At 35.8% G+C, this 16,558-nt stretch overlaps 1 protein-coding gene across 1 annotated transcript in view; it reads right to left on the reverse strand.

The window, feature by feature from the left end:
- The window catches only part of LOC138706534 (uncharacterized), a 112,701-nt gene extending 99,064 nt beyond the window's left edge, over positions 1 to 13,637 (reverse strand). The window contains exon 1 of the mRNA XM_069835932.1: positions 13,490 to 13,637. Coding sequence (XP_069692033.1) covers positions 13,490 to 13,512 — 23 coding nt within the window. The 5' untranslated portion in view covers positions 13,513 to 13,637. The remainder of the gene's footprint in view (positions 1 to 13,489) is intronic.
- Between the last annotated feature and the right edge of the window lie 2,921 nt (positions 13,638 to 16,558).

Consider the following 16,558-nt stretch of genomic DNA (forward strand, 5'->3'; position numbering starts at 1 on the left):
TTTTACTTTGACAATTTCTTCACAAGTCTCAAGTTGTTGACCGTTCTTACTGAACACAAATAGAGGAACAGGAACCATTAGAGAAAAACCCAGGGGGAAGTGTGTGGTTGAAAAATGATGCTAAGCACATGAAAAAGCGCAATCGTGGTGCAATATCTTTCGTTGTGATACAGGATGATGCTGTTGTTCGATGGCATGATAATAATATTGTCACTCTTGCTTCAAACTGACACAATGTAACTCCAATTTTGAAAGCAGATCGAGTCAGTGTTATTGCAGGGAAACGAAGCAAAATTCAATTGGATTGCCTTTCGGTTATTGAATAGTTCATCAAATACATGGGAGGAGTAGATAGATTTGACGAAAATGTTCATTCTTTGAAAGTGAGCTTTCATGGAACGAAATGGTGGTACCCAATTTTGCATTTGATCTCGATGCAGCCTGTCATAATGCGTGGTTAGTATCAAGAAGAGATGCAATACAAAAAGACTTGACATATTGTGAATTCCGGCGAAATATCGTGCGTATGTTGTGGCTCTATGGGAAAGATCCATACAGACATCCAGCCAGCGATTCAGTCTCATCCAGTAGTATTATTACATATATGCTATTTTAAATATTCTCCACTGAATAAAATATGATATTGCAGTCATTAAATGTGACAATAAGATTTATTGCCCAATGTCACCTACAGGTGACACCCCTACAGTCCGTTTGTAAATATGACTTTCCATGAATTCTCAATAAACAAGACTTCTATAGGCTATAATTAACATTATTTAATCATTTATAAACAATTTGTACATCTGTAATGAGTTTGGGCTAAGACGGGTTTACAGCGGCGTAAAATAACCTACTTAAATAAAACCTGCACCAACGCCTAAGTGAAATGTAGGTATAATCCCAAGCGAATGTTTCTCAGCCAATGAATGAGCTTATTGACGCTACATCGACCGATGAGGATCGAACTAGACTGATAGTTAAAAAAAAAATGTGCTGTCCAAAATTAATAAGTGATAGATTGTTTTCTCATACGTTCATTTGTTTTATTTGTATCGTCTCTGTTTCAATGTATCAGCAACCAAACGTTTACGTCAGACTTGCAATCTCAACATGCAACAATAATACAATAATTGTATAATTCATTGTTATAAGTAAAAATGGTTTACAGTTTAAAAGGTTCAAAATTATGTATAAGCAATGATAAAAGAGTTCAAATAAAGTGTTGTTATATATCCTCAAATGTTCAATTGTTTGTATTCCAAGGATTCCTATCATCTCTGCTTCGATTCGACTATTTTTCTTGATCTTATTAATCTTATTATTATAACCTCGAACGTTTAGTTGTTCACAATAGTTGTTCGCATTGTGATTATCTCGCCAGATACGATTTCGTGATAGCTAATAGTTATCCTCCGGTCTCAAAATAATAAATTATGACAAAAACGCTCGTTAAGTTCAATTAAATTAGCGGAAAACTATCAGCACTCTTATTAGAAAAGATAATTCCAGCGAAATGAATCCAGGCTCCAGCGTCAAAAGTTACCCAGTATTAGCTCCTATTGAGTCGAGGAAAAACCCAACCAGGTAACTTGTCCCAAGCAGGATTTGAACCTGGGCCCGCTCGTTTGCCTGAGTTAAAAAACGTGGTACAATGTTACTTATAATGTAGCTGAATATGCCCGTGAAGTAAATATTTAATAGACACTTCGCAAAATGTATAAGGTAGAAAGTTATGAGCAATATACACTGCAAGCTTTATTTAGAATTCGTGTTATAGGTAAATGCTTGACTTGAGAACTTCCTGTCTTCTACATTATTTTTACAGCAGGTTAAATATCCAAAATCTTTCAACTTTTTTTACGTGTTGGTATATATACTGTATATAACCGTCCGCTGTTGATATTCAACAGCTGAATGAAATAAACAGATAATACGAACCTCAACTTTATACTATAAACTTAAGTTTCCGGTTTCTGCCTAAACGTTTGTCAACATCTCGGTATACCTTTCAGAATGTGGCGCTACCTACAGAAATAGAAAACATATTTACTGATCTCCTTGGATTACTGTTATGACAGAATTACAGAGCAAAGGAAGGTTGTTAAACCGTAGAAAACTTAGTCGATTCTTACATCTCTCACAGTTGTCAAGTAACTTAAACACCGCTTTTTGACGGTGGGGATCCGAGTTCAAAACCTGGTCACGTCTAAGACAAATTTCTGACAAAGGTCGGTATAGAAGAATGCTTTCTTGGAGTGTTTTTCCTCCTCTCTGTCCTAACTTGTAACAGCGGTTACCATCACAGAAGGAAGGTAGAAAACCACAGGGACAGCTCAGTAGCGGCCGCGTTTGCTGCTAATCCGGAATTGCACTCGAGCATGGGTTCGATTCTCGCTTGACTGATTACCTGGTTGAGATTTTTGCGAGATTTTCCCCAACCGTAAGGCGAATGTCAGGTAATCTATGGCGAGGACTTCATCTCGCTATCACCAATTTGAAGCTAAATAACCTAGTAGTTGATACAGCATCGTTAAATAATTAACTAAAAAACTGAGAACTACTGCATGAAACTTTTTTCTCAGAACAACACTATGGAAGGGACTTAAGTTATCATACTGTATCAGTTATGGATGTAGAGATATCCATCGGTTCTGTGTAACATAGTCAGAAGAATACAGTGGGTGATCAAATTATTAGGGACACTTGGTAAAAGTAGGAATTTCATCTTCAAGTTCACATAAAACACAAGTAATTTGGATTGTCTCAACTGGAAAAGCTTTATTAATCTAAATAACAATATTATTACATATTTAATTGTGTAATAATGAATATGGAATGAAATAAACAAGAAAACTAATATTTTGTCACACATCCCTTTGCAGCAATTACAGTTTTAACTCTCTTTGGCATACTAGAAATGCATTGGATACAATTGTTTTTAACTTCTTGGCCGTGATGCCACATATTGCTCAGTTTTCTATTAAAGGTTGTTTATTTGTAATAATTTCTGAATGAATTTGCCCCTTCATTAGCTCCCAAATATTTCCAATCGGATTAAGGTCTGGAGAGTTACCAGGCCAATCCAGAACCCTAATTTTGTTATCAGACAGGAATTTTGTCACCTTATTTGCCTTGTGACAGGGCGCAGGGTCGTGCATGAACACAAAATCACCATCTGGAAACCATTCACGGACTTGTGAAAGAAGCCGTTCCTTTAGAACTTTTATGTATTGATATTGTTTCATCATTCCTTGAACAAAATACAGGCGACCAGTTGATGATCACTAATCACAAACCACACCATGATGCTTAGACGATGTTTAACAGTCTTCTACATAGAAAAGCGCCAATGAGAGATGCTGGAATCAACATATCTCCTATGACAACCCGACGGAGGATCAAAGAGTTAGGGTTTTCATGTCGCACTCAAACCAAGAAACCATTCCTGAAACCATACATGGTGAAGAAGCGTCTCTCTTGGGCAAAGCAGCATCAATCTTGGACTGTGGATGATTGGAAAAAAGTGAGTTGTATGTCATTCACATGATTTCTTTGTTAGTCACAATTTTAATTTGTGCAAATGTGTTTTATGTAGGCCTACTGTTTATTTCTTTTTTCAGGTGTGTTTCCAGATGAATCTACCAAACAGATACTTGCTGACAAATCTGTGTTCGTTAGAAGGCGTAAAGATGGAAAGTACAATAATGACTGTATTATGAAGACTGTTAAACATCCTCTAAGCCTCATGGTATGGTCTGTGATTAGTGGTCATGGTCACCTGTATTTTGTTCAAGGAATGATGATACAATATCAATACATAAAGGTTCTGAAGGAACGGCTTCTTTCACAAGTCCGTGAATGGTTTCCAGATGTGTTCATGCACGACTCTGCGACCTGTCACAAGGCAAATAAGGTGACAAATTCCAGTCTGATAACAAAATTAGGGTTCTGGATTGGCCTGGTAACTCAGCATCAATCTTGGACTGTGGATGATTGGAAAAAAGTGAGTTGTATGTCATTCACATGATTTCTTTGTTAGTCACAATTTTAATTTGTGCAAATGTGTTTTATGTAGGCCTACTGTTTATTTCTTTTTTCAGGTGTGTTTCCAGATGAATCTACCAAACAGATACTTGCTGACAAATCTGTGTTCGTTAGAAGGCGTAAAGATGGAAAGTACAATAATGACTGTATTATGAAGACTGTTAAACATCCTCTAAGCCTCATGGTATGGTCTGTGATTAGTGGTCATGGTCACCTGTATTTTGTTCAAGGAATGATGATACAATATCAATACATAAAGGTTCTGAAGGAACGGCTTCTTTCACAAGTCCGTGAATGGTTTCCAGATGTGTTCATGCACGACTCTGCGACCTGTCACAAGGCAAATAAGGTGACAAATTCCAGTCTGATAACAAAATTAGGGTTCTGGATTGGCCTGGTAACTCTCCGAACCTTAATCCAATTGAAAATATTTGGGAGCTAATGAAGGGGCAAATTCATTCAGAAATTATTACAAATAAACAACCTTTAATAGAAAAACTGATCAATATGTGGCATCACGGCCAAGAAGTTAAAAACAATTGTATCCAATGCATTTCTAGTATGCCAAAGAGAGTTAATGCTGGTAATTGCTGCAAAGGGATGTGTGACAAAATATTAGTTTTCTTGTCTATTTCATTCCATATTCATTATTACACAATTAAATATGTAGTAATATTGTTTATGAAACACTATTTAGAGTAATAAAGCTTTTCCAGATGAGAAAATCCAAATTACTTGTGTTTTATGTGAATTTGAAGATGAAATTCCTACTTTTACCAAGTGTCCCTAATAATTTGATCACCTACTGTACTTTGAGTTACTGTTGATTACTATGGTGGTGGTGGTGATGGTAAAAAGGCTGTCAAACTTGCTAAATAATATTACCGCCAGTTTAGGATACACATGCAAGTTTGGATATACAGAGTGAAAAATATGTACAAAAGCTCGATTCAGCGTTAATGGCCCCTGTCCTTGGTTGTTTGTCTAGTGAGCGAGTTGTGTGTTGCGTCATAAGAAAGAAATTTAATCACAAATGTGCATAGGAGGGGAAGAGGAAAGAAGAATAATGAAAATAATATCTACTGTTCTCCAACCAGGAGATCAACCGTGAAAGGAATGTGCTTATTATTGCGTCATCTATTGGAACGAAGTAGATAAATAATATTACGATTATAACGCCAGTTTAAAAACCATGCGCTCTCCTGCATATGTTATTTCCTGTATGAAGCGATTAAAAGACCAGGAGATTAACAGTGATCTAATTTTGTAACTAGGGTAGTATCAATATGTCTGTATCAATGTTATGGTTTGTGCTGTGAGAGCTAGCCAATAGAGATAAGAGTACCCACGTGTGTGTGACCTTATGACATCTTATGACATCAACATTCATTCACAGCATTACCCCCCCCTTCGTCTCATCCGGCGGAGACTTTCTCTTGGTTGGGGCACAGTATGCTCGAAGCTGAGGAACACTCATGTCAAGAAAATATGTTATCATGACATTTTTTAGTCAACAGACGTAGTGGTTATAACGGGACGTGTGGAAGAATATTGTGTTTTAAGACGGAGTGTACCGCGACATGATAAGAAGGAAGGTGCAAATTAAGCTTTCAGGAATAACTCCCTGTAAAGTTCATTTGAATAATTTCGAGGGAAAAATTGTTCCGGTGCCGGGTATCGAACCCGGGACCTTTGGTTAAACGTACCAACGCTCTCCCACTGAGCTACCCGGGAACTCTACCCGACACCGATCCAATTTTTCCTCTATATCCACAGACCTCAAAGTGGGCTGTCAACCGTCAAGCAACCAACATTTGAGTGCACACTAACTCTGTGTGACTTAAAATTGTGGTTTTCTGTTACATACAGTGACGTGTATTATGCAAATTAAGCTTTCAGGAATAACTCCCTGTAAAGTTAATTTGAATAAGTTCGAGGGAAAAATTGTTCCGGGACCGGGTATCGAACCCGGGACCTTTGGTTAAACGTACCAACGCTCTCCCACTGAGCTACCCACTGTGGATATAGGGGGAAAAATTGGATCGGTGTCGGGTAGAGTTCCCGGGTAGCTCAGTGGGAAAGCGTTGGTACGTTTAACCAAAGGTCCCGGGTTCGATACCCGGCCCCGGAACAATTTTTCCCTCGAAATTATTCAAGAAGGAAGGTGTTATGACTGTGCGGCCTGACCTGTGTGACCCAGCCCGCCAGCAGTGATGAGTAACTCGCTCTTAGTCTATCTACTTATTTTTTACAGGGACCAAAATCCCTGAATCAAGCTTTTACAGTCTTAGAAAAACGTTTTGTCGCACAGATACTGTACTTTGTAAGTCCCAGAAAGGATGCAGTGCGCATGATCAGAGGACGAACGACCTGGTTCACAAGAGAATGACTAGTTGAAGTAATAAAATTAGTTTTGTTTAGTTGTGTGCCTGATCATGCGCACTGCCTCCTTTCTGGGACTTGTAAAGTATTTGTGCGACAAAACATTTTTCTAAGACTACATATCAGCCAGAATCTCAATCAAAGAAAATTATTATTATTATTATTATTATTATTATTATTATTATTATTATTATTATTATTATTATTATTATTATTATTATTATTATTATTGTATAATTTTTAGAGAAATTTTTAAAAATCATTTTCTTAGGGAATGCAATGGAAGTGGAGAAATTATCACACCTTGCTGCAGTAAACAATGCATGACAGAGAGGGTATGCGTTTAGCTGCAAGGTGAAAAGCCTGCCCATTTCTATGCATATACAAATCGTAAACTGCTCTTTTCAAAACATTAAGCCTTCCTCACCTCAGCTTAAGCTTCTCAGTCCTGTGGAAAATTCTGGGATTCAGACATCTATGAAATTTTAATATAGTGTTGCAAATAGACTGTGTATTGAGGAAAAATATTAGGGGAAAAAATAAGTAATGAAAGTAACTCAAAAGTGATGTATCCTATAGGGAAAGTAACTCAAAATTGATGTATCCTATAGGAGACCTTGGAACTCAATGTATTGTAAATTAATTACATTAACTTAGATTGAATATTCAGTTTAATTTTATAGTATGTGACACAAAGTAACAATTTTTACTTTAAAATCTAGAAGACTGACGTCTCACGTAGGAGATATACTGTATTTCTCAATTTTAGTAATATGTACAAATTTTAAGGCACGAATCTTATTGTGCCATCAAACAGAACTATGTTTCATTTAACCCATTCAATATATTACTTATTTAATTTTGTAATATTATGAACAATCCAGTGATTTACCTACGTTTCATCCCCTTCTTTCCAGAAACAGCCATCTTGGAGCGTGTGTGGCCGGTATATAAATTAATTACTCTTAATTTGGTTAAATTCATATTTGTGTGGTGTTGCCGTCTCTTCTAAACATCGTCAAATAGTTTCAAGATAATTTAAAACATTCTTCTAGAGATGGCGGGATTTTAAAAGAAGTACTGTTTAATGTATCCCATAAGAGACGCTAGGACTGAGGAGGTTAAGAGCTTCAATTAGCACTTCGTTACCTTTTCACTGTACGTTTACAATGTATTACTTATTCTCCGTGTTGTATCTTGCTCATTCTAGCGTCACTAGTATATTTATTTCTATTCACGATTGACTGTTGCGGAGTAGTAGTAGTGGTGGTAGTAGTAACAATAATAGTGGAGGTAGTAACAATAAAAGCACCAGTGGCAACAGTAAAGTAGTAGTAGCAATAATAGCAGTGACAGCAAGAGTAGTAACAGCAGTAGTACTAACAGGCCTAGTACCAAAAACAGTAGTAGCAGTAGCAATAGCAGCAGAAATAGTAGCAGTAGTAATAGTAATAATAATAGTTACAGTGGCAGCATTAGCAGCAATATTAGTATGAATGATAGTAATACTAATAGCATAGTATAACAGCAAGAGTACTAGCAGCAATATTAGTATGAATGATAGTAATACTAATAGCATAGTATAACAGCAAGAGTACTAGCAGCAATATTAGTATGAATGATAGTAATACTAATAGCATAGTATAACAGCAAGAGTACTAGCAGCAATATTAGTATGAATGATAGTAATACTAATAGCATAGTATAACAGCAAGAGTACTAGCAGTAAGAGTAGTAACAGTAGTAGTAATAATAGTAACAGTGTCAGTAGTAATATAATAGTAATAGTACTAGTAGTAACAGTAGTAATAATCACAGCCAAGATACTTGGGAGCATCTTCATAAGGAGTTAGAGTTCTTCCACATCTTATTGAATCTGCGTCTAGGAATCTCAATCAAGTACTAGAGGGGCAAGGACATTGGATGGATTTTTAGAGTGATTGGGATCAAAATATGAGTAGCTGTAGTAATAGTAATAATAATAATAGCAGTAGTTGTAATTGGACCAAGTGTTAATTATAAATGTATTAGTGATAGTGGCAGTACGCAGTTAGTGGTTGTAGTAGCACCAATGACAATAGTACAGTAGTAGTAATAGTAGCAACATTAATATTAGTAATATTAATACAAGAGGGTGGAAGTGCATTATATAGCGAAATTTATAAACTTGTACTTGCTATTTGGGAAAAGGAAATTGTACCAGAACAATGGAAGGAGTCCATAATTGTACCTATTTTTAAAAAGGGGGACAAAACCAACTGTGGTAACTTTCGAGGAATATCACTTTTGTTGACGTCGTACAAAATTTTGTCCAATATTCTTTTGAGAAGATTAACTCCGTACGTAGATGAAATTATTGGGGATCATCAGTGCGGTTTTCGGCGTAATAGATCGACTATTGATCAGATATTTTGTATTCGACAGATAATAGAGAAAAAATGGGAGTATAAGGGTACAGTATATCAGGTATTCATAGATTTCAAAAAGGCATATGACTCGGTTAAGAGGGAAGTATTATATGATATTCTTATTGAATTTGGTATTCCCAAGAAACTAGTTCGATTAATTAAAATGTGTCTCAGTGAAACATACAGTGGAGTCCGTATAGGTCAGTTTCTATCTGATGTTTTTCCAATTCACTGCGGGCTAAAGCAGGGAGATGCACTATCACCTTTACTTTTTAACTTCGCTCTAGAATATGCCATTAGGAAAGTTCAGGATAACAGGCAGGGTTTGGAATTGAACGTGTTACATCAGCTTCTTGTCTATGCAGATGACGTGAATATGTTAGGAGAAAATACACAAACGATTAGGGAAAACACGGAAATTTTACTTCAAGCAAGTAAAGCGATCGGTTTGGAAGTAAATCCCGAAAAGACAAAGTATAGGATTATGTCTCGTGAACAAAATATTGTAGAAATGCAAATATAAAAATTGGAGATTTATCCTTCGAAGAGGTGGAAAAATTCAAATATCTTGGAGCAACAGTAACAAATATAAATGACACTCGGGAGGAAATTAAACGCAGAACAAATATGGGAAATGCCTGTTATTATTCGGTTGAGAAGCTCTTATCATCCAGTCTGCTGTCCAAAAATCTGAAAGTTAGAATTTATAAAACAGTTATATTACCGGTTCTTCTGTATGGTTGTGAAACTTGGACTCTCACTCTGAAAGAGGAACATGGGTTAAGGGTGTTTGAGAATAAGGTGCTTAGGAAATTATTTGGGGTTAAGCGGGATGAAGTTACAGGAGAATGGAGAAAGTTACACAACACAGAACTGCACGCATTGTATTCTTCACCTAACATAATTAGGAACTTAAAATCCAGACGTTTGAGGTGGGCAGGGCATGTAGCACGTATGGGCGAATCCAGAAATGCATATAGAGTGTTAGTTGGGAGACCGGAGGGAAAAAGACCTTTAGGGAGGCCGAGACGTAGATGGGAGGATAATATTAAAATGGATTTGAGGGAGGTGGGATATGATGATACAGACTAGATTAATCTTGCACATGATGGGGACCGATGGCGGGCTTATGTGAGGGCGGCAATGAAACTTCGGGTTCCTTAAAAGCCATTTGTAAGTAAGTAATATTAATAATAATAGCAATACCAATAACAGTAGCAGTGATATTGGTAACAGTAAAAATAATGTGAATATAAAGTATCCACCAGCCACTGAACGAATATTGCACACTTTTATCATTGCCAATGTAGCGCCATAAACCAATTTTCAATACTTTTATCACAACCACAACACATTTCAATTCTTACTGTACTGTATATATGATATGATATGATATGATATGATATGATATGATATGATATGATATGATATGATATATGATATGATATGATATGATATGATATGATATGATATGATATGATATGATATGATATGATGTGATATGATATGATATGATATATGATATGATATGATATGATATATGATATATGACATGACATGACATGACATGACATGACATGATATGATATGATATATGATATGATATATTTCGTCACAGCACTTCTTTACATATAATGGTGTACCTCACATTTCTGTATCCGGTGCCACCATTAACATATTATTACAATAACACATTATTTGCAGTACACGTCTACACCAATACTCCCAATTACACTATGTACCTTTTTTCTTATTTGGTCAAACTCCCCTTCAGTATTTCTCCTATATTTCATTTGCTATTCTCTATTTGTTCCTTAATCCTAATATATCTAATATTCTATACTACTTTCACACCCCCTTTATCCTTTAACTACTATTCACTAAACTCTCAATTTCAAATTATCTCTATAAATTATCATATTGCTCAGCACCCATACATTTAATTATTTGTCCTATTTGTTCTTTGATCTTTTCTCCTATCTTTCTCTTATATTAATTTACTGTTCCAACGTTCAAATGTTAGTACTAATTTTATGCTGTCACTTGTTCACTTCTCTTAACCCTTTCTCACTATTTTCTCTCATTCCTATTTGCGCTCACTTTCACTTTCTCACTATTCTGCTTACACTTAATCCATTGTCACTATTCTCACTTCCTATAAATAGCCTACTTATATTTTATTCTTCACGTCTGCTTATACACTTTCTCTCTCCCCTGTACTTCTCGATCTTTTCCAGTTTCACTTTATTTGCACTTTTTGATCACATCCACATTTTTTTAAACGTATCAAATGTACTGTATATATAGAATTATTACCTACTACATTAACACATTTAATATATCACAAAATATACACTGGGCGAACTAAATGTAATTATTATGAAAGTCGCCATATTTCCTTTCTCGGTCTCGAATTACGATCCACTTCCACTATATGGCTACCGACACGAGAATCAGGGCCGGCAATACATGCAAACGAAATTATATTAAATGTGAGGAATGTTACTACAGGTGTGTAGTATTATGTGACAGGTTAGGTTAGGTTAGGTTAGGTTAGGTTAGGTTAGGTGTGTACTGTCTGACAGGTTAGGTTTGATTAGTGTATAGTATTATGAGAGAGATTAGGTTAGGTTTGATTAAGTGTGTAGTATTATTAGTATGTTGGCGATACTGAAACCCACTGTTACATTAAAGAAATATGATCGTATTCTTCATTCACTCGCGACGATTTTCGTAAATAAGGTACTTATTTTAGGGCAGGTTGAGTGGCTTACAGCTCTCCCAATGATCACATCAATTTCTACTAATCAATACTATAAATCCAAGGCATTTTCGCGGTATTTTATCAAGTTCCTATACTGGTTGGGACATAAGTAATATTCACCAATAATAATAATAATAATAGTAGCAGTGGTAGTAGTAATAATATAATAGTAGTTGTAGTAGCAGTTCGCAGTTTGTGGTTATAGTAGCACCAATGATAATAGTAGTAGTAATAGTAGCAGTGATATTAGTAATAGTAATAAAAGTAGTAAAAGTAGCAGTGATAACAGGAACAGTACTTTATTCGACGTTTTTAACTGTAGGGGTCATTTAGTGTCTAAATTCAACTTGGGTGAGAATTGGTCGATAAATTTGCCTGGAGCCCTATATTAGAAAGGGTTATTTTTATATGCTGTAAATCTACAACACGAAACTCACAGAACTGACGTAAGTATTATTATTATTATTATTATTATTATTATTATTATCATTATTATTACGTATGCCTACCTATACAATTATTTCACTGGTTTTAATCGCAGCGGAAAGGTGTCGGTTAACTCATTATTTAACAACATTGTAGTGCAGTTTTTCACCGTGTATTTTACATATTTTCATGTTCTGTTCTCTTTTAGACAATGCTACATTGAAGCTATATTTTAACTTCATACATTTTAATAACATTCACAGTTTCATAACTGTTTATAACTTAGCTTCAGTAGTAGTAGTAGTCATTCGGCTAAGGCGCTTGCCTGCCGATCCGAAATTGCGATCGGGTGCGGATTCGATTCTCGCTAGGGCTGATTACCTCGTTGGGTTTTTTCCGACGTTTTCCCCAACCATAAGGAAAATGTCAGGTAATCTATGGCGAATCCTCGGTCTCATCTCACCAAATATCAGCTCGCTATCACCAATTCCATCGACGATATAACCTCATAGTTGATACAGCGTCGTTAAATAACCAAGTAAAGAAAACGTAGATGTTATTCAGAATCGAAATTCAACGTGGTTGAGAAATGGTCGATAAATGTTGCCCGGAGTACCCTATTACGAACAGGATTATATCACAGTCTACTATATACAGTCACGAAGCTTGAGTTTTGAGGGTGCTAGAAACAATAGACTGTGCCAGTACTATTTTGCATTGCCTGTAATGAACCGATATTAGCGATCCTAGTGGTGAGCAACTATCTAATGTTTGCATATTTACTATGTATAGAGCTTCGTGATTGTATATACTAGACTGTGATTATATCTACAGTGCTTGGGAAAAGTAACATAAGTCATTTTCCACAAACCTTTTTTGATAATTTATTGACAACTTACACTGGTTTATGTCGATTTGATTTTTTTCTGTATGAATTATTGTAATGGGAGGAATACCTATGTATTTTTTCCAAGCGAACAGATGTTTCGTAAGTTGTCAAATTATCAAAAAAGGTTTGTGGAAACTGACTCGTGTCACTTTTCCCGAGCACTACAGATATACAACACGTGCCAAATACCTACGACACGTGAATCACACTTTTACTTATTCTTCGGAAGAAATTTTGATAAGAATTTTATCGTCCTTTGAAATCCATGACTTTCGGCCGGTTTTGAACCCGCGAAACTAGAGTTCGAAGTCTCGCGATGGTAACCACCACAGCACCAAATAAAAACGTCTAAAACAAACTTCAGCACTAGATTTTATGTAATTTCTGTGTTTACTAGTGGAAATTCCCTAAAATTTGGCTTTTTAAGTCACTTGCTATAAAGTTCAAGCACTGTTTTTTCGAATGAAATATGCGATGAAAAGAAACAATGGAACACGTTACACCGCTGTCACACAAAAGATTCACACATATCAAAAATTAAATAAATATGGTGATTGGAGACAACTAACTCACTTGATGGCTCGATGTCCGAACATGTCGACCGGCAGAACACACAGACACGCTGCTGCTCTCTTCACGTGCACATTGTGTTGCCACAGCAACCGCCCGCGTCCGACTGACTCAACAGCTGAGCGCTGGGCGACCAGCGTCTAAGCAGCGCGTCTCAGGGCCGTTCCACCTGCAGTCGGAGAACGACACGCAACCCGTGTTTACTTATGCACTGCAGCATGTATGCTCCTATTTCCTATTGTGCTAGCTATGTTATAACTTTTCTCTTTCGACTTGCTTTTCTTAATTTCCGTTAACTTCCTTTCCGTCGTGTTATTCCCCTTTCGTATCTGCTAATCCGTTGCTTCTGCAGTTTCTGCTTCTTTATTCTATTTCCTCTTCTATTTCTCGGATTCCCTTTCTACATCCTCCTCTTATATTCGCTCTTCTTTTTCAACTCTCCTTTCTTTTCAACTTCAACTCTTCCCTCTCATTAAAGTTCAATAAATGTATAATTTTTCTTCTCGAACTCTTAATGCTCCAAATACTTCCTCTACTTCCATTTCTGCTTCTTCCTACTCTCTCACTTCTACTTCTTCCTCTTCTCCCACTTCTACTTTTTCCTCTTCTTCTACTTCTACTTCTTTCTCTTCTCTCGCTTCCACGTCTTTCTCTTCTTACATTCTACTTCTTTCTCATGTCACAATCCTGCTTCTTCCTCTTCTTCCACTTCTGCTTCTTCAACTTCTACTTCTTTCTCTTCTTTCACTTCTACTTCTTTCTCGCACTTCTACTTATTTATCTTCTTCATCTTCTGTTTCTTTCCCTTCTATCACTTCTACTTCTTTCTCTCCTTCCACTTCTACTTCTTTCTCTTCTTCCACTTCTACTTCTTCCTCTTCTTCCACTTCTACTTCTTCCTCTTCTACTTCTATTTATTTCTTTTTTCTCACTTCTACTTATTTATCTTCTTCCTCTTCTGTTTCTTTCTCTTCTATCACTTCTACTTCTTTCTCTTCTTCCACTTCTACTTCTTTCTCTTCTTCCACTTTTACTTCTTCCTTCTCTATTTCTGTTTATTTCTTTTCTCTCACTTCTACTTACTTATCTTCTTCCTCTTCCGTTTCTTTCCCTTCTATCACTTCTACTTCTTTCTCTCCTTCCACTTCTACTTCTTTCTCTTCTTCCACTTCTACTTCTTCCTCTTCTACTTCTATTTATTTCTTTTCTCTCACTTCTACTTACTTATCTTCTTCCTCTTCCGTTTCTTTCCCTTCTATCACTTCTACTTCTTTCTCTCCTTCCACTTCTACTTCTTTCTCTTCTTCCACTTCTAATTCTTCCTCTTCTACTTCTATTTATTTCTTTTCTCTCACTTCTACTTATTTATCTTCTTCCTCTTCTGTTTCTTTCCCTTCTATCACTTCTACTTCTTTCTCTCCTTCCACTTCTACTTCTTTCTCTTCTTCCACTTCTACTTCTTCCTCTTCTTCCACTTCTACTTCTTCCTCTTCTACTTCTATTTATTTCTTTTCTCTCACTTCTACTTATTTATCTTCTTCCTCTTCTGTTTCTTTCCCTTCTATCACTTCTACTTCTTTCTCTCCTTCCACTTCTACTTCTTTCTCTTCTTCCACTTCTACTTCTTCCTCTTCTACTTCTATTTATTTCTTTTCTCTCACTTCTACTTATTTATCTTCTTCCTCTTCTGTTTCTTTCTCTTCTATCACTTCTACTTCTTTCTCTTCTTCCACTTCTACTTCTTCCTCTTCTACTTCTATTTTTTTCTTTTCTCGCACTTCTACTTATTTATCTTCTTCCTCTTCTGTTTCTTTCCCTTCTATCACTTCTACTTCTTCCTCTTCTTCCACTTCTACTTCTTTCTCTTCTTCCACTTTTACTTCTTCCTTCTCTATTTCTGTTTATTTCTTTTCTCTCACTTCTACTTACTTATCTTCTTCCTCTTCCGTTTCTTTCCCTTCTATCACTTCTACTTCTTTCTCTTCGTACACTTCTAGTTCTTTATCTCCCAATCCTGCTTCTTCATCATCTTCCAACCCTGATTCTTCTTCTCCTTACATTCATACTTCTTCCTCTTCTTCTACTTCTTCTCCCAACTTCTTCTCGCACTTCTACTTCATCTTCTAATTCTTATTCTTCTCCCCATTGTACTTCTTCCTCTTCAACCACTTATACTTCTCCAAATTCTACTTCTTTCTCTTCTAATACTTCTAACTCTCTCTTTTCCCCCACTTCTATATCTCTCCTTCCACTTGTACCTTTTCCTCTCCTCTTCATTCTACTTCTTCCTCTTCTCAACTTCTATTTCTTCTCAAAATTTTAGATTACTTCTTCCTCTTCTCACATTTATCTTCTATTAGACCACATTTTCAATAAATTTTGTTTTAAGCGTTAACTCCTATTGTTTTATTGATGTAGACTGTAGAGAATGCCTGAATACCAGATAAGTGATATGGCAGTGTATTATCTCTAACGTTGAATAATGTTTATTTAACGAGCCTACTCTTAGACACAAAATGCAAGTTACACTCACGCGTAACATCGTTAAATGCCAGTGACTCAGTACCTACCACTTAAAGATAGAATTCACAAGCCTGTATGTAAATTAAAGAGTAAATAAAAAGGTTTCTATCTATGTGATTTCTTTTCCCTAACACTTCCTAATAAATTAGCACGTTACTGTGTTAATATCTAATGCACAAAGTTATCCTTAATATTCATGTTACCATTGCTAGAAACAAAGAGCGGATATTTCAATTTTTGTTGTTTCAGTTACTACATGACGTAGCGACAAGAAGTGGCTTTTGTAGGGCCTAAAATTTTATCCACTCGTTCCTAACTACACTAACATGAATAATAATAATAATAATAATAATAATAATAATAATAATAATAATAATAATAATAATAATAATAAATTTATTGCTAAAACAAAGATAGTTATTTTTATATATTAAAAAAAATCTCTCTAGCACCACCAGACAGAGTACTACTCGTGCTCTGGACGCATTCCACAAAATTTTAACATAAATATTTTATTAATCACTAGAATAAAAAGTAAAAAAAAAAAAA

Source organism: Periplaneta americana, chromosome 9 (genome assembly GCF_040183065.1).
Source record: "Periplaneta americana isolate PAMFEO1 chromosome 9, P.americana_PAMFEO1_priV1, whole genome shotgun sequence".
Taxonomy (NCBI): domain Eukaryota; kingdom Metazoa; phylum Arthropoda; class Insecta; order Blattodea; family Blattidae; genus Periplaneta; species Periplaneta americana.